Below are 20,018 nucleotides of genomic sequence, written 5' to 3'. Positions count from 1 at the left end.
AAAATACCCCCTTAAAATTACATATCACATATTAATTACGGCAGTAACACTAACAAACATCATCAATCTTTTAATGCTATGGGGTGAACAATATTTTTTGTTAGCATATCTTTAGCGAGCACAAACAAACTGGATGGTTTACCCACTCGAGAGCATGCTACGTACAATTGCCCGGGTGAAAAACATGGTTACAAACAGACATCGTTTGGCCTTGGGATTAGTTGGTTGTCATTGCAAATGTCAATCTAATCGGAAACTGAATTCGTTTGCATTGAATTGGCACATCTGTAGGTATGATAGGAATATGTTTTCACCTTTGAAATTCCCACCGTTGTACAGCCATGGCGGGTTTAAATTACGAAGCAAGATAATTGGAGATCCAGCCTTCAATTGTATATTATGCGGTGGAAATCCAGTGAGTTCAAAAAATCTGTGGGAAAATTGATAGCTTCACTGGAAAATTGATAACTTCACTTCACAAACTGTATCAATAGATTTGTATGATACCAAGTTCTCTGGCAACAACTGTTGTATCTTCAAATTTAAATTGTCAACGACTGCATTTTTTGCTGCTAAAATAGCTATTTCTGCAAACCACTCATATTTTATGTACTGAGTGTGTACATCGGGAAATATTTTTCCAATGAGAGTATTATGCGAATCAGTGATTGTGCAGAAATCGGTCGGTAATTTTACGTATCCAGTTTCATCTGTGGCAACTTTTCCATCAACGAAGTATAAAAATTGTTTTAAGAATGTTTCAGCGGATGGATCTTGAAGCATTTAAACGCGCAGATTTACTTTCAGCTGTACTTTTCAACATTATGCCACTATGGAGATGATTTAAAGCAAGTCTTGATCTCATCAGCGTATGTTGAACGTGGAATCACGGGAAGTGTTTGTCTGAAATTACCTGAGAGCACCAACAGAAGTAGATTTGTAGAAATGTATGTGGTTCGTTTGGCATTGGCAGCAATGAGCCCATTTTATGATAAACTTGGATTCTGATTTTGAATGTTAAATTGTATTGTTGACCATTAGCATTATTATTTCGAACTATTTCTGATCGAGTTGACTTCATGAATACGTTAGAATCTGGATCCGTGTGGATAAGTAAAGCGTTCAATGGTTCAGGTGGTGTTTCAATAGTTGCACTTTTCCTGACGCGCAATACATCCCAGGTTGCTCATTTTTGAATTTGAGAGCATGACAATGAGGACATTCCTTATCCATAGCACCAACTCCCACTTTTTAATGAGCATAATATTCAATATCGGACTCATACTGGAATGCTAGACGCAAAAATGAATCAACTGTAAATGAACGTTGTACCTGTTGGCGTTGTTGGTCATTTGTTCTGCGTCTATTAACCGTGAAACGGCGTGATTGTCATTGTTCTAAACGAACAACTTCATTGTTCTGAATGTTTTTGACGCAATTGCTGCATGCTCACACGTGCATCAGCATTTTGTTGCAGGATTTGTTCTTCGGTTCTTCGGTTCTTTGGGATTTTTTATCTCTCATACTTCTGGACCTACTTATGTTTTCTTGGCATTGCTCACTGTAGAAAACACATATAAATAGAATTAATGAAATTACTTAATGATGGAATGTTTTATAAAAAAATAAAAAATTCAAATAATTATATAAAAAAGTATACTTACAACGCAAAATCCGTTGTTGGTTGGCATTTCACTCACCAACAAAGGCGCGGCAAATTTTAACCCATATAATCCCAACTTTTTTCTAGAAAAATTTTGAAGGAAAGGAAGCAATTGCGGTTACCTATGAGACACCAGTAACCAAGCGCTTAAGGCCTTTTATTCATATCTCTCGTAGTTTTTGCCGAAACCCAGCAAAATTTGGGCGCTGGCCACACCAGGGAGCACTAAAAATAAACTATGTAGTTCAGTTAATATAAGATGTGATTTCAGTTTTATTAAAGAAAATTATAAATTTAATTCAGATTCCACTTTTTAATTGATTGAATTAAAATAAATATAAATAAAATTATGAATGGAAAGCCTCAAAACAGTTTGTGTGACATCCAACATCACATTTTCGACACTTTTTAGTTGTGTTTTTATGGCACATTGCACATCTTATTTGGGTTGCATTTGAAATTATTATGTGGCCTTGACCATCAAGGCGAACTCCGTCTGGAACTCTACGTCTTTTGCAACGAGGCTTCAAGGGGCGACCCATTGTACGTGGAAGGGAGTATTTTCCTAAGCAAAGAAGTAATTATGGCAAATAAAAACATGAATAATGAATATATTTACCAAGATATGTAGTAGTTATTACTCTGATAAATGCAAGATAGTCTAATGAACGATTTTCTTGACCATCTGGAGACAGTTTATAAAGTTGAATCGCATTGTTCACGGATACGTTCAAAGGCCACATCATCAACTGCCAGTACCACTTTTTACGATTGATACTGATTCGATAACATCCCACATTCTGATCTAGTCGGTCAGTACCGCCCATATATCTATTGTACTGCTGGATACATAACGGTTGTGGAATATCTATCTTTTTCTTTTGACTGCTTGACCATGGTTGAGCCTATCCCAGAGGTAGTACTCCTTCGGCAGAGGAGGCCAAAGTAACTACGTTGTTGTCATTATAGCGAACTAGCGTAATACCTGATTTCTTATCAGTAATCTGATGATAGCTACCCCTCGGTTTGGATTTTATGCTTTTCAGTGCTGTTAGTAAAGGAAGTGACGTGAAAAAATTATCGATGTAGACGTGGATTTGAACCCATTTGGTAGTTTAGACAGCAAATTCGTAACAACGGACCCACTAACTCCTAGCTCGGGATTAGTATTACCGGTTGAAGCTCCTTGATAAGGTTCAGCTTGAATCAAATACCATAGGCGAGTTGCCATGCACCACATCTTATAACCAAATCGGATTGGTTTTCCATGGATATGTTGTTTTGTGCTATGGTGGCCGTAATACTGTACCAAGGATTCATCTATAATTACATTCGTAAAGCGCGGAAAATATCTAATCCAACTTGCGTTAAGTTTATCCCACAATGGGCGAACCTTTGTAAACTTATCTCCCGGATCAAATAATGTATTGTCGCTTACGTGCATATATTTCAACGCCAGGGTGATATGTATCAGCACCTGTGTCCCAAAACATTCGCTGTCTTGCATAGGAACAATAGCCACCCAACAAAAATATAGCAATTACAAGACGCATTTCTTCGCGCGTTACGTCAAACTGGTCGTTCCCCTAAACGGCATACTTTTTCGAGTTAAGTACTATCAAGTCTACTAACTCGTCATCATAAAATAGTTCAAACCACTCCACAGGGCTCCGAGAGTCGTTGAGAAAGTCAGGTTCAGTCCAAGTTTGCCTCTCATACGTTGGAAGATCCTTGTCCTCCCATTCTCAATCTGGCAGAGGTTTTTTCTTTGATTTTCCCACTTGGGCTTGATTCCGAATTTTTAGTTCAGATAAAGGAACATTGTCATCACTGTCGTCCGAATCAGACTGATTTTCCCGCCCAACAAATTCATGCTTCAATCCACCACCACCTTGTCTAACTATTTGCAACTGCCCTTCAGCTCGTAGCTGATTTCCAGAGAGATGATTAAAGTTTCCTGCTTCGGCGTCGTCTTCGTCACTGTCACCATCACTTAGCATGTGATTTTCAGGAGGGCAAATGTAAACAGAAGCATTTATAATATCTTCTTCATTCTCCAATATATCGACTATGTCAGCAACAGTTAACCTGAATAGTGAGTTTCAGTTATGGAATTTCCGTAAAATAAAGAAAAAAACAGAAAAAAAGAAATCGGAAAGAAAAAATGTGTCAAACATTTACTGAAAATTAACAAATGTGAACAAAAAGTTTATGAAAAAACATGTGGGCATATGTGCTCAGCGCTACAAAAATGGGGCGTCACAAAATATCTCTTACAAAACTTCACAGAACCAATAAAAACCACTTTTGACTTTACTTTTCCACTCAACAAAGATAAATTTATAAACTTTAACAAAAAAATATCACAACTTGAAGATATAACAACATAAACTTACTTATTATTTCGCGACATCGTAATTAAGATTCTATGATTGGTAACGCTAAGCATTTATCAGGATTAAACTTTAATAATAACAATAAATGTTTATTTTCTTAAAAAAAGTTTAGATTTCTAATCGAAGTACAGTTAAAAACACTATGATTGATCAGTTATCGAGCCGGATGAAAAATGATAACATTTCTAAAATGGCTTTAAAAATTAGGGGTTGGTGATAAAAAAGTAAAATTTTAGAGTTGTATATATTTTTTAATGCCAAATTATAAAAAAATAAAAAAAAAATTTCGTCCAAATATTAAAAAAAAATTTAAGGGTGATCAACCTGTATAGTTTAGGGGTATGGAAAATATATAGTAGCCGATTCTCAGACCTACTGTATACGCATATAAAATTTAGTAAAAATCGGTAAAGCCATTTCGGAGGAGCACGTTAACTAACATTGTGACATGGAATTTTTATATATTAGATGTATAATACATTAATTACAATATTATTTGTAATACAAAAATGATTATTATTATTATTATTATTATTATTATTATTAACAATTGATGAGGTTAAGTTTTTTTTTGGGTTTTCCTTAATCTCGGAACTAATTTTTGATTTCATTTAAAAATTATTTCTGGATAAATGTGGATCATTACTATTGTCCCCAGAAGGCGCAACTTGTTTAATAAGAATATCATTGTAAAACTAACTCCTAAATCTTGTTTTTATATTTGTCAATGTATCTTTTGAGGAGATGTGTTGATGTAAACCAACTTCTCTTTCTAAGAAATGTGAAATCGGTTTGCTTCATGCATACATGCAAAAGCTAAAGTGACAAATGAGAAAAAGAGCTGAGAGAGCAAAGATCAGCAGTTTTATGGTTATCTTCTTAATTTCTATTAGTTTTAATATAAGTTGTATTAGGCTCTTAAATGTTGGTTGTTGTAAATCGCGTTTGTTGGTTGAAACATGTAGCAATAAATAATCAAATATTTTAATTAAGGCTTTAAGGTTATGGGTTATTTATTTTGTTTATTAGATTTAAAACTTGGCTGAATCTTTTTGGTGTGGGGCAAAATAGGCCTAAATTTATGTACGCCTGTGAGCGCCATTTCTCCAGAGAAATGAGGATGGAAAAAAAGTTGATGTCCTTTGCAGTACCGAATATTAATTTACCAAATGTACCTGCACCCAGTCTTCAAGGAAACCAAATTTTGGCTCCCAATTCTCCGATAGAAATAGGAGCAGACGATTTTTACCCAAAATTGGTGGAAGAAAACGCGCTTCAGTGTCACGATACGAGCGATCTAAATTTGCTCGCATCTGTGGCAGAAGAGGCTCAAATAGAAATGAGGGATAGTGTCTTTGATCATGCGGATCAAGACATTAGTTTAATGACATCATTTGAAGATGAAAGCTATGTAGACAGGGGGAGTCAAACAAATTTGAGTCTGACAGCTGTAACTAATAAAGACCACAAACTGGTTGAGGAGAATAGGAAGTTGAAGGCTAGATTAGAAGAAAAAGATAGAAAGATTAGTTACTTGCAGTACCAGTTGTCAGACCTTTCGCTGAAATATGCAAATTTAAAAAAAAAATTAAAAGACATGGAAGAGGGGTTCAATTCTACTATGCATTTATGTAGCCAGCTTCCCCCAGAGATTAGAGCCATAGTAGAAAATAGTTTAAAAAATAATAATAGGCACCCTAAAGGTCGTAGATACGACAGCTATTTCAAAACCTTAGCTTTAGGTGTATACTTTCTGTCTCCCTTAGCTTACAAACACCTAAAGTCTCTCCTTAGATTTCCCGAAGAGAGAACACTTGATGAGTTCGTTTCAGAATGGCCCCGTGACCCAGGTTGTAATAACAGTACTCTCAAGTGTTTAGAGTTGAGAAGCCGGGGCTTTACAACTCAACAAAAATATGTGTCCATTTTATGTGATGAAATGGCTCTGAAGAGTCATATGCAATACTTGCCAAAGTATGATAAAATTGTAGGATTAGAAGATTATGGCGATGAAAATCGAACTTGTAGAATAGGTACCAGTGCAATGACTCTTTTGGTTCAAGGTATCGGTGGCGAGCCTTGGACCCATCCTCTAGCTTATTTCATTGTCCATGGTTCCTGTAAAGGTGATGTTGCCAAAAAATATATTTTTCAGGCCATTACCCAATTGCAGAATATAGGTCTCATACCTTGCCATTTTGTTTGTGATCAGGGGTCGAATTTTCTCAATTTAGCTCGAGTGTTAGGAGTTTCTGAAGCGCGTCCCTATTTTCAGGTAAATGGCAAGGAAGTATACTTTTTCAATGATTGTCCCCATCTTATAAAGAGTGTTAGGAATTGTTTAGAAAACTTTAAAAATAGAGTTAGTTTTAAATCGCGCCTAGTTAGCTGGTCTGATATTGTACATTTTTACAAAAAAGATTCCCAAAATCCTGTCCGGTGTGCACCCAAGCTTACCGATGCGCACCTTTTTCCCAACAATTTTCAGAAAATGAGTGTTAAACTAGCTACCCAAGTTTTCAGCGACACTATCGCTTCCGGTATGCTCGCAGTTTATAGTGCAGGGCGTTTGACTTCCCCATCTTCTACTTTTTCCAATACCGCGGAATATATTTTGTTCATAAATAAGTTATTTGACATATTCAACAGTCGGAATTTCGATGCAATTTTACCGTGTAAACAAGTTTTTTCGGGCACCCCAGAGCAAACACAATTTCTTCGTGAGCCTGCCAACCTCTTGAAAACAATTAGGATAAAAGATGAAGCAGGGTCTGACATAACCAATAATTTTAATTATATAAATGGTTGGAAAACAAACATATCTAGTTTGGAACGTTTTTGGCGCATTTTGTCACACGCAGGCTTCACTCACCTACAGACGAGACGGCTTTGTCAGGATAGTTTAGAGCATTATTTTGGACAGATTAGAAGAGGGGGTGGCAGAAGTGTAAGAATAACATCTTACATGTTCTGTAATTTGTTTAGTAAGTCATGGGGATTGCGATATGCAAACATAGTTATAAATGGAAACTGTGAACCGATAGCTCAGAACGAACACTTTTCTCCAGGTTTATCAAACCAAATTCTCCAAAGTGTGTGCAATGATAATTTAGTCCAAGATTTATCTTGGAAAGAATTTCAGGGCTTACCTCGACCAGAACACGAATTTAATAGGCTAAGGTTAGACCATCAGGCAGAATTAGAGGATGTAGAAGTAGATTTTCTTAAAGCAAATGCATATGCATACTTTTGCGGTTATCTTTATTTAAAAGTTTTTAAGACACACACTTGTACCCAACCATTACCTTATTTAGGAGAAGAAGAGGTTTCACCTGATTTTTATTTCATTCAGCAGAGGCAAATTGACAGGTGTAATTTAATTAAACCACCCCAGAGATTTTTAGACTATATTAAGGAGTTAGAATATATTTTTAATAGAGAATTTGAGTCCACCTGTCACAGAATAGGAGTAGGCCAAATTTTATTCGATAGAATGAAGCATGTCAGACCCTTTATCTGCTGCAACAACTGTGACTCAAATGTAGTTTTAACTCTTTTTGTTAGGACGAGAATATTCTTCCTCGTAAAGTTTTTTAATAGAGATCTTACTAGGCCCAATTTTAGAACCAAAATTCTTTGTGTTTCTCATCTGTAGGATAGGCTGGCAAAACTGTATCATTTTATTTTTAATTTTCTCGGAATTTTTTTAAACTCTTGTTTCTTTTTTTTGCCTCTTAATATTAATATATTCTTAATTCTGTATCAAATTTTGTATTGGAGACTGGGTGCAGATTGCTTTTTAAAAATTGTTGCACTTCTTTTTTTAAATTGAGTATTTTTAATTTATATTTAGACGCAGAGAATTACTGTGCAATTCTTTTGAATTAAATAACCATTATTTATATTGTTACTTGTGATAATATGAAAATAAAATATTGATGAAAATAAGTCTTTTGCTTATTTTTTTAATATGTTTCTTTTTGAAATATTTATGTTTTTATTTATTGTTATGAATTATTGTTTTCATGTGAATTATGATATGGCTTTATTTATTTTTTTGTACTCATTTTAAATTGTTACTCAATTATTTCTTTAATTTTGTTTTTTTGAATTGCTACTTTAAGTACAATTTTGGTTTATGTATGTATATATTTGTATTTATTTGTATATATGGGTGATATAGGCCTAATGGGGAACCGAGCACCCAAAAATAATATCGGTAACGCGCTATTTGCATACCTCAGTGGTAGTGTGGAAACTGCAAAATATCCAAAAGTTCTTTATAAAATGCCCAAGCTAATATTTTTCAGCAGTGGCATCATTGGCAAATGTTATAAAAAATGCGGGTTTTGACAGCTCTCTCTCGAACCAAAGAGTCTCTCATCAAGTTATCTATGGTGGCAATACTGACATTGTACACAAATTAAAGAGCAGAAGTTTACTTCATATCGGAATTGTACAGTTGTGTGAACAAAAAGAGGTAAACATAATTTGAAGGTTTTAGAGTTTCGCATTAATATTTGTTTATATTTACCTTGGCATGGTGGGAAATTCTAATCACTGGTAGGAAAAATTATATGAGTTATACTTGTATCAAAAACAATTTTATTTAATAAGAAAACAGCACATTTTAAAACTTCACAACACCTTAAGGTTGTTCCTATTTTGTTCACACCACTGTACATGCGATAGAACAGTAACGGTGGTGATGACAGTTGTAAAAATTCACTTTAGCTACAATTGGGAAAACTTTTCTCAAGTAGGTATAAATGCAAGGCACTTTTATATATCTGCATATATAAAAAAAAGATACTTGTAATCATAATATATATTTTGTTTAAACATATTGCAGTTCCATTTAATGTAAATGCTTATATAAATATATAATAAATATGTTGAAAGTACTTGCAACACAAACTACTTGTTGTATTATTATATTCTAATCATTGTATACTTCTTGTGATTTGTCTTATAAAGAAAATTTATTTTTCATTCTGAATAAACGATTCTTCCGAACAAAAACGTTTCTACATTTAAATTATAAACTTTAACAGATTATGAGACTTAAGAAAGGCATAACCGAGATTCGTAACCAGTCAAACGTTTAGTAAAAGAAAATTTAGGCATCGCAACTTAAAAGTGAATTAAAGAAAATAATTTTTGCAACTAACAATGGCTACTTCTGGATTGTTTTCCATTGATAAGCTCGATGACACAAATTATTCGTCGTGGTCAGTCCACATGAAAAGTGTTCTAATTCATGCAGATTTATGGGGAATCGTATCTGGTAAGCATGTGAAGAACGAAAATGCAACGCTAGAAGAATCAGCCGCGTTCGACGCAAAAGATGAGAAGGCGCTTGCGAGCATTACGCTTTGTGTCAAGCCATCGCAGTTAAATCATATAAGACACTGCACTACTTCAATAGAGGCCTGGAGGAAATTACAAGAGATCTACCAGCCAAGTGGACCAGCTCGTAAAATTACGTTTTTCAAGAAAATTCTGTACCTTAGTTTGTCTGAGGGCGAAAATGTGTCGGAGCACATAAAGCAGTTCTCTGATATCATTGAAAAAATGGCTGAAATTGGTATAGTAGTTCCAGAGGAAATGTTAGTCATTATTCTGCTATCAAGTTTACCGCAGTCATATGAAAATTTCGTGGTTGCTATAGAAACGCGTGATAATTTACCGTCATTAAATGCATTGAAAATTAAATTACTTGAAGAAGGTGAACGTCGTCAGGAGAAGGATGCAAATGTTGAAAATATCGAGAATCAACAGGCGTTTTCGGCAAGGTCGAACTTCAGGAAAAATGTAAGTGCGCACAAAAATCTTAACAAAAATACACGTAAAGGATATACTTCAAATTCGGTAACGAAGCAATCTAACGTTAAATGCTATAATTGTGGAAATAGAGGTCATCTGGCTGCACAATGCAGAGCACCTAGGCAGCAAACTCAGAATGCTATTGGAAGTGTACTTGCAACATCTGGTGTACAAGAATTTAACCGTTGGACATGGTGCGTGGACAGTGGAGCGACATCACATATGTGTTGTGAGCGCAGTTTGTTTCATACGTTTCAGAATCATACTGAAAAGGTGAGTTTAGCGGGTGAACATTTTATCGAAGCGCAAGGTATTGGGACTGTGATCCTACGATCAGGAAACGAAGATGTTATCATGAGGAATGTTCTGTACGTCCCAGATCTTCAATCAAATTTTATATCTGTTGGAAAGGCTTCGAGCATAGGGTGTACAATTTTGTTTAATAAGAAATTTTGCGTTATCAAAAATGCTGCAGGAAAAAATTTACTGAAGGCGCACAAACGCAATAATTTGTTCATTTTTGGGAAAGCACCGAATTCATGTTTTTATTCTAACGCTAATGAAGTAATGAAATGGCATAACAGGTATGGTCATTTGAATTTTAAAAGTCTACATGAATTGTCTAACAGAGAGTTAGTACATGGTATGAAAGCTTTTAATATTTCACAATACAATGAATGTATTACGTGCATGAAAAGCAAAATATGTACGAAACCATTTCCAAGTATGTCCAACTCAGTATCTAAAGATCTTCTTGAGTTAATTCATACGGACGTTTGCGGTCCAATTAATAAAACATCAATTGGTGGTTCAAAATATTTTCTAACCTTTATCGATGACAAATCGAGGTACATGTTCGTATATTTCCTTAAAACTAAGGGAGAAGTTTTACAAAAATTTAAACACTTTAAAGCTATGGTGGAATGCCAAACTGGGAAAAGAATAAAAGCTATTCGCAGCGACAATGGGCGTGAATTTTTAAATAAAGATTTCGACAATTACTTAAATTTGTACGGTATTAAGCGTGAACTTACTGTACCATATACACCTCAACAAAATGGTGTAGCTGAGCGCGCAAATCGCACTTTAGTTGAAATGGCGCGATGCATGTTAGTTCATACAAGTATGGATGAAAGTTTTTGGGCAGAGGCAATTTCTACCGCTGTATTTCTACGCAATAGATCGCCAACAAAGATTCTAGTAAATAAAACTCCTTACGAAATTTGGTTAGGAAGAAAACCAATGGTTCATTTTCTAAAAACTTTTGGATCATTAGCTATTGCTCTAAATAAGAAAGAGATTCATAAGTTTCGACCTAAAGGTAAAGAATATATTATGGTTGGATATGCAGAAAAGGCCAAGGCATATCGTTTATATGACCCAATAACACGCAAATTCATCATAAGTAGAGATGTTATATTCATTGAAAATTCTCAGAAAATTAATGAAGTCAGTGATAAGGTAGACGTGAGCGAATTGATACTCAAAACAAATAATGACGAAGCAGTAACTGACACGGAGTGCAAAGAGAATCTCGCTGGAGGAGGAGAGCAAGTAGATACCAGCAATATTCCGATAGAAAAAGATGATAAAGTTGAAGTAGATCCTATTAATATGATAAATAATGAGAAATCTAATACAAGAGGAAGAGGAAGACCAAAAATAATCCGAACTGGCAGGGTTGGTCGTCCTAGAAAGCAACATAATATATTGAATTCAATGAATAACAGCATAAAGATACCTGAAACTGTTGAAGAAGCATTACTCAGCGAATATTCTGCAGAATGGAAGAAAGCCATGCAAGTTGAATATGATGCGTTGATAGACAATAACACATGGACGCTGGAAGAATTACCTTCATGTCAAAAAGTTGTCGGATGTAAATGGGTTTTTTCTGTGAAGCGAGATGTTGATGGTAATATTGAACGTTTTAAGGCAAGGCTAGTAGCAAAGGGTTGTAGTCAGCAATACGGTATAAACTACAAAGAAACTTTTTCACCAGTGGTACGCTACGAAACTCTTAGGATGATAATTGCATTAGCAGTAGAGCACCAAATGCATTTACATCAAATGGACGTTGCAACAGCTTATTTAAATGGGGAACTTCATGACACAGTTTACATGAAACAACCAGAGTATTTTGTAGATAAAATTTTCCCAAATCGTGTCCTTAAACTTCACAAGTCGTTATATGGACTCAAACAATCAGGAAGAGAATGGAATTCAAAACTCGATTTCATTTTGAAGAAAATTGGTTTTTCGTCATGTCCAAGTGAACCTTGCGTTTACACGAAACATTCAAATGGGTGTTTTAATATAATCGCTGTTTATGTTGATGACATTATGCTTGCATCAACCAATAAAGCGGATTTAATTGAAACCAAGAAGAAAATTGGAAATGAATTTAAAGTAATTGATAAAGGACCACTGAAACACTTTTTAGGAATGACATTTCAGCGCAAAGGGGAAACTGGAGCAATTACAGTCAGCCAATCTAATTATATCAATGAACTTTTAAAGCAATATGATATGATTAATTGTAGGCCAGTTTTAACTCCACTTGAACCTAAATTTCAAGTTAAATGCAACAACGAAAATTGCAAGAAAGTTGATCAAACGAAATATCAGTCACTTATTGGTTCGCTTATGTATTTAGCAATTTTAACAAGACCCGATATTTTACACGCTGTTTCTAAATTATCACAGCGTAATAAAGATCCACACATCGAACACGAGACAGGAGCCAAACATATATTACGATATTTAAATAAAACATGTGATTATAAATTGCATTATTTAAAAACAGGAAAGTCGATTGAAGGCTATGCAGATGCTGATTGGGGAAGCGACGCTACGGACAGAAAGTCTTATACGGGATATGCTTTCCTTTTGGCAGGTAGCGTATTCTCTTGGCAATCTAAGAAACAAAACACAGTTGCACTCAGCAGTACAGAAGCGGAATACATGGCGATGTCCGCAGCAGCAAAAGAAGCCACATATATAAGAAAACTTATGCAAGAAATCGGGATTGATCCAACGAATAATCCTATAAAAATCAACGGCGATAATTTGGGGGCACAACAATTAATTAAGAATCCTGTATATCACTCCCGCAGCAAGCATATTGATATAAAATATCATCATATACGCGAAGTTTTAAATAGTAGACAAATTTCAATTCATTACGTTCCAACAAATGAGATGGTTGCCGATATACTAACGAAAAACTTAGAAAAATGTAATCATCATAAATTTGTTAAACTTTTGGGATTAGAATAATACATAAACATATTTGGGCTGTTACTGTTGCAGTTAATATTGTGTTGAGGAGGAGTGTTGAAAGTACTTGCAACACAAACTACTTGTTGTATTATTATATTCTAATCATTGTATACTTCTTGTGATTTGTCTTATAAAGAAAATTTATTTTTCATTCTGAATAAACGATTCTTCCGAACAAAAACGTTTCTACATTTAAATTATAAACTTTAACAAAATATATATATATATATAAATATATATTAATATTTGTGATATTTTCAGTTTGGTTGTTTTATCAAAATATTCAAAGAATTGAGGTTTTTTTTCTATAATTGTTCTGTTAAATTTTGAAAATCTAAGTTGCTTCTGGAAATGTATTAAAATAATAATACGCGCTATAGAAAGGGAACACATATTTTCAAAAATATAAGAAATCATCAAATAAAAATATATTTGCGCGGTATGGCATTATTGATTGAGAGTGGCTACCCTGCAAGACAGGTAGCTGTTAGCAAACGTGTAAGCGGCTTCCCTGCAAGACGGAGGTAACAGATTGCACAAACACATTGAAACATTTTCAGCTGTTCACTAACACTGTTACATTTTCTGGAATTTTCAATTGAATGGGAGAATACGTACATAAGTAAGATAGAGAAAAACTATCGACATTCTAAACATATTGTAATATTAACTTGCTAGAATAGGAGAGACGAATGCCCAATTTTTCAAGAAGAAGAAAACGAAAAGCGCAGTTTATTTTGGATTTTAAAGAGGTAAGTTCGTTACTTGATAATTTGATACTTTATAATTAATTTCTATTATTTATACATACATATGTATATTATTAATTTCTTTTGTATAGAGAAACTAAAAGGCTTAACTAGGAGAAAAAGGTAAGCATTGTGAATTGAATGTTGTGTGTATAATTAAAAATTTTAATATTACAGAAAACATTTGGAGGATTCAAATATATTGGGTACAACAAACAAATAAGAGAGTAAGTTTTAAATTAGTAAAGCTAAATAGTGCATATTTATTTCAAAAAGTTGCTATAGATTGTGCATTTTTGTGAAATATGTAATTTGTACTTTATATCTACATATATATGTATATACAGTGTCGGACAAAACTCATTGGACTAACACGAGTGTCTCATATATTCCGTCATAACTTTTTACATAGATGCATTAGAAGAATATTTTTTTTTGCAAAAGAGAGATCACATATTCTATATTAAGAAACAATGAAATTTTATTTTTCAACTTTCATGTAAGATTTATAAATTATAGTAGAATGGAAAAAAGTGAAAAATTCGTGCGACATAACTCATTGGACTTTAGCTAAATACGAAAATAAATTAGTTTTAATTTAATATTTTACTGAGTAGCCGTTATTTCTTTTGATTACAGCATATCTTTTAAGCAAAGATGAAATTAAATTACTAATATGTGTGTCATTTACTCCATTCCAGGCTCGTTTTAAGGCATCAAATAGCTTGTTTTTATAACCGTGAACCTGTTCCCTGTTAATTTGCCTGTTGACAATTTTCCATAAGTTTTCAATCGGGTTCATATCAGGAGACTGGTCGAACCATCTCATAATATAAACTTATTATTCCAAAAAGCAATCCTTCACAACTTTGAGGGTGTGTCTGGGGTCATTGTCATGATGAAACTGCCAATCAGGCTGCATTTTTTGGATAGCGTGAAGTAACATTTGGGTTTGCAGTATATTTTTATATTGGAACCCGTCCATATTCCCTTCTATTCTGTAAATAGGTCCTACTCCTTGACCAGAAAAGCATCTCCACACCATTATATTACTCCCACCATGCTTTGCTGCACCCTGCAAATGTCGACGTATAAACGCTTTCCTGTTGGTCTTCGTACACCTGTCATTCCATCTGAGATCTGCAAATTAAATTTGGACTCATCTGAAAACAATATCGACTTCCATTGCTCTAAAGACCAATTGATATGCATTTCTAAAAGTCCAAATGTGCTAACCGATTTTTTTGGAAATACTTTATGGTTTTTTCGCAGCACGGAAGCTAAAAAGACCAGCATCACCGGCGCGTCGTTGTACTGTACGCATACTTACTCTAAGTTGTAAGCTATCTACAACTTTTTTTGCTGATATCTTTGGATATTTTTTAAACTCGCCCACTATTCGCATGTCATCCTTTACCGAATTCACTCTAGGACGTCCTCCAATATTAAGTTTTGTAACGGTTTCTTCAGCTTTGTTCTTGCGTAAAATAGCAGAAACAGTTGATTTCCCCAGAGAATAATTTTTGCAAAGCTCCTTTACCGCACATTTTTTGAGAATTCCCTTAAAATTAATAATTTAAGTTCAGCTGAATGTGTTTTCAAAACCATTTTTAACTAAAATAATTTTTTAGTAGCATTATTCGGGAAAAGTTTAAATATTTCACAACACACCCGTTCTCATTAAAATAAACAATTCGGAGATGAGTGATCTACGATTTATAATTATAATTACCTGCAAAATTCTTTCCCCGCCAGATAACGGCAAATTAATTCATTGGAAGTCGAAATAACGATATACAAAGTGTTAGTCCAATGAGTTATGTCGCACGAATTTTTTGCTTTTTTCCCTTCTGTTATAATTTATAAATCTTACATAAAAATTGAAAAATAAAATTTCATTGTTTCTTAATGTAGAATATGCGATCTTTCTTTTGCAAAAAAAATTATTCTTTTAATGCATCTATGTAAAAAGTTATGACGGAATATATGAGACACTCGTGTTAGTCCAATGAGTTTTGTCCGACACTGTACATACATACATGTGTAAATGTAAAAAATTTAAAAATCAAAAATCTTTATCAAAGTAATATTTGTTGCTATATTATATTTTTTAATTAAACGACCACTTAATATTTTTAATTTTATATAATAATTATATAATATTTTTTTTTTTAGTTTTCGACGTGGATATTTGATTCCTATCAATCAGTTAAGTTTTAGTTTTAAAAAATGAACAAGAAAACCTTTTCAAACCTCTTGAGCAAGGAAAAATCGAAATTTGAAGCTACGGTGGCAAAATTTCGAAGACTGAATGAATCTGTTCAAGAGGTTTCAAATGATAGTTTCGATAGGTTAGAGTTAGGGATTAGTGATAATGAACCAAGCACCAGCAGAGCAAGTGGTAATAGGTTTGAGGATTTTTATGATAGCGATAACGAAACCAATAGTAGGTATTTGTTTGAAGAAGATTTTCAATGTGTTGAGGAGGTTGAGGACCAGTCCGATAAAGTGGTCGAATTGAAGGCGTAGGCAATTAGAAATAATATTTCTCAAAATGCTCTCACTGACCTGCTTCAAACTTTAGATAAAGTTGGTGTTAATGGCTTGCCATTATCAGCGAAAACCCTCCTCGGAACAATGCGAGAAAAAGTTTGCGTTGAAGCCATACCAGGTGGAGAGTTTTTGTATTTTGGAATAGAAGAAAACTTAAATTCTCAAGAATTTGACTTCTTAGAAAATTACGAAAAGGTGGATATTGACGTTGGAATAGACGGACTGCAATTAACAAAGTCGTCAAAAAATTGTCTGTGGCCTGTCATGGGTTCAATAGCCAATTATCCTCATGTTAGTCCGTTTTTAATTGCCTGCTTCCAAGGAAGAAGCAAACCAAATAACCCTGAAGATTTCCTTAGAGATTTTTGTAATGAGGTAGGTCTTCTTAGAGCAAACGGACTGAAAGTAGGTAGAAATCAGTTAATAAAACAGTTCGATATTAGGTCCTTTACCTGTGATTCACCTGCTCGCGCCTTTGTGACTGGAGTTATCTCTCATACAGGGAAAAATTGTTGTCCAAAATGTGTATGCTCAAGTCGTTATCTAAAAGGGAGAGTTAGTTTTTCAACCAATGTAGGATCAGCGCGAACTGATGAAAGTTTTAGAATTAGGAGAGATGGGGAACATCATAGATTAGAGTATAGGGAGAAAGAAATTATATTAGAATCTGCAAATTTTAATATGGTTTCACAGTTTCCTTTGGAACCAATGCATTTAGTAGACTTAGGTGTAATGAAAAAATTATTAAAATTGCTTATTTCTAAAGGAAATATTTCCGTAATGAATGAGAAGCTGCGTTATTTGGCAAAATATGTACCGTCCGAGTTTTGTCGAATAGTGCGTGACTTTAATGAAATAAGCAATTGGAAATCAACAGAGTTCCGACAGTTTTTGCTATATACAGGTATATTTGTTTTAAAAGACTGCATTGATGAATGCCTGTACTATCATTTTCTTTTGCTTCATGTCGGAATTCGACTTCTTTCATATGAGCAGTCAGAAGAACACCAATTAAATGTAGCTGACAAAATTTTGCAAGAATTTGTTAATTTGTTTTCAAGTATACACGGCGAACACCTAATCAGTTTTAATGTACACGGCTTATTACATTTAACTGACTGCGTAAGACGGTTTGGCGCGATTGATAATTTCTCCGCATATAAGTTTGAGAATTATATGCAAACATTGAAGAAAATGATAAAAAAGCCGGATAAAGTATTGCAGCAATTAAAAAATAGATATTATGAGAGAAAGAATATGTATGCAGCTTCTAGCAAAGTTTCAAAATTTGGGGTATTTTCGTTAGATTTTAAAAAAGATAAGGATAGCTTTTGTTATTCAGAGAAAACAGGGCCGATAAAACTCATTGGCGAAAAAATAGAGGGCGATGTTTTTATAGGCCTTCTTTTTTCTGAGACTTACGATTATTTTCAAGAGCCAATTGCTTCTGCAGATTTAGGCATACTTGTAGGTAAAGTTTCAGAAAATGAGGTAGTTTTAAGTAGGTTAGATATTAAATATAAGTATTTTTCCATACCTATAGATGATAAAATTCTTTTAATTCCACTCATTCATCACCTTTTTTATGATTTTTCATAGAATGAATTTCGATTACCTCGTAGAAGAAATCGATTCCGAAGTGGAATGCTCACAACCTTTGGGCCCCCAAAGAGGTTGCATTTAACATAAATATTTTTCATTTTTTAATAATATTTTTTTACAGATAAAGTGTTTAAACCAAATTCTTACAATCTCGTTTGCGCTCCTCCAGCAAAACTATCAGAAATTGTGGTACCGTCACCATCGTCTGGCGGCCATGCAGGTATAATGTATTAATATATAAATATATTAGTATTTGTTTTATAAAAATACATTTATGTTTTTCAGATATAATCCAGAAGCTGGATGCTATTGAGACCCGTCTCACTGCCATTGAGAAGTCCCTAACAGACAAAGTAAGTAACGCAGTATTACAGTACCAAATTAAAACAGAAGCTAATTTTTATATTTTAATTTTTTAGATGCCAGAGAAGGCCGAGGTGCAGGCGCACAGTAAATTATTGCGCGAATGCCGCGTCATTGCGGCAAAGACGCACCATTCAATTAGCCGCATCACCGGTGATTTGGAGGACGAGCATTACGTGGAGCTCGCTTCGAAACTGCCCATGTCATCGGAAGAGCACGTGCGCTTCGTGGAAGACAAACTTTCCCAAAAGGAAAGCACGGATGCTATGGTAAATATTTCGTTTTTAAATATTATGCGATTGTAATATAATTTACTGTAATTTTTTTTTTACAGATGCGGCTAATATTGAAATCAAAGGGCGCAAAAGGCAGTGTGGACAGCGTACTTCGTGGTTTGTTTTCAGACGATGTAATGTACCATTACAATTTAGAGGGGCGCAAGGAGAAGAAACCCCTACTAAAACTAAAGTGCGTAGGGTTAGTTTTTGGTAAGTTTTTTTACTGGTATATATTTGAATGCCTTAACTTATTACGTTTAATTTTAGATATATTTCCTGACAAGGATAAAAGCAGTATATGTGGGGAGCTCCGGAGATTTGTGGCCTTAAGCCACAATCGTTATAAACAGAAGAAACATAAACTAAGGGCTAAACTAATATAAGTTTTATTATTATTACTTATATATATTAGTGTTAAGTTGTAAATATTAGTTTTAAGTTGTACATATTAGTTTTAAGTTGTAAATATAAGTTTTAAGTTGTACATATTAGTTTTAAGTTGTATATATTAGTTCTAAGTTGAAGTGTCTAATTTTACTTTTAAAAATATGAATTTTTACAATTATAATTTTTAAACTCAAATAACTTGTATATAATTTTTCTACCGAATGCAATAATAATCATATTATTAATTTAATTAATATCTGATTTTGATTTTATTATTAAATAAAGCAAAATAATTTAAAAAAATGACTTTTATTTAAAATAATTGAATTTGCTAGAAGTAACAAATGGGTAACAGAAATGCTTGTTCCTGCTAACATGATTACATGTTAAAGGTAACAAACTGATAACCAAAATAATAACACTAACAGATATTCGGGTAACAAATACTTTTTGTTATCCATAATACATAGGTAAGCTTTGCGCTAACAAAAGAATTTGTTACCCGTAACATACTGTGAAGACATTTGCTAACAAATGTGTGTATTCTGTTAGAACAAGGCAGCATGCGATATTTGCCATTGGTTAGAGCGAGATAACCATTGAACATTAAATAGGTATGTGTTACTTTTTTCCCACTCTCTGAACAAAAGTAACAAATATTTTAACGAATGCAAAAGTGAACAATAACAACTCGTTTACACGTTTGCTAACAACTACCCGTCTTGCAGGGTTGTTATTGTTCACTTTTGCATTCGTTAAAATATTTGTTACTTTTGTTCAGAGAGTGGGAAAAAAGTAACACATAGCTATTTAATGTTCAATGGTTATCTTGCTCTAACCAATGGCAAATATCGCATGCTGCCTTGTTCTAACAGAATACACACATTTGTTAGCAAATGTCTTCACAGTATGTTACGGG

The 20,018-nt window shown here is 33.9% G+C and overlaps 1 protein-coding gene and 1 long non-coding RNA gene across 2 annotated transcripts; one reads left to right on the top strand and one right to left on the bottom strand.

The window, feature by feature from the left end:
- Positions 1-82: 82 nt before the first annotated feature.
- On the bottom strand, positions 83-4,512 carry LOC126764015 (uncharacterized). The gene is made up of 3 exons (XR_007667775.1): positions 2,283-4,512; positions 1,665-2,228; positions 83-1,561 (listed from the first exon to the last, which is right to left on the bottom strand). It is a non-coding gene; the product is annotated as an uncharacterized LOC126764015 (long non-coding RNA).
- Positions 4,513-14,097: 9,585 nt separating this feature from the next.
- On the top strand, positions 14,098-19,251 carry LOC126763973 (uncharacterized). Its single transcript, XM_050481750.1, has 8 exons — positions 14,098-14,143; positions 16,092-16,124; positions 18,069-18,142; positions 18,193-18,291; positions 18,357-18,424; positions 18,491-18,703; positions 18,769-18,922; positions 18,980-19,251. The coding sequence occupies exons 3-8, from the start codon at positions 18,070-18,072 to the stop codon at positions 19,093-19,095; spliced, it is 723 nt and encodes a 240-aa protein (XP_050337707.1). The 5' UTR covers positions 14,098-14,143; positions 16,092-16,124; position 18,069; the 3' UTR covers positions 19,096-19,251.
- The last annotated feature ends 767 nt before the right edge of the window (positions 19,252-20,018 follow it).

The sequence above is a fragment of the Bactrocera neohumeralis genome, unplaced genomic scaffold (assembly GCF_024586455.1).
Source record: "Bactrocera neohumeralis isolate Rockhampton unplaced genomic scaffold, APGP_CSIRO_Bneo_wtdbg2-racon-allhic-juicebox.fasta_v2 cluster09, whole genome shotgun sequence".
In the NCBI taxonomy this organism is placed as follows: Eukaryota; Metazoa; Arthropoda; class Insecta; order Diptera; family Tephritidae; genus Bactrocera; species Bactrocera neohumeralis.
Note: the sequence above shows the minus strand (reverse complement) of the source record. Positions and strands in the feature narration are given on the sequence as shown.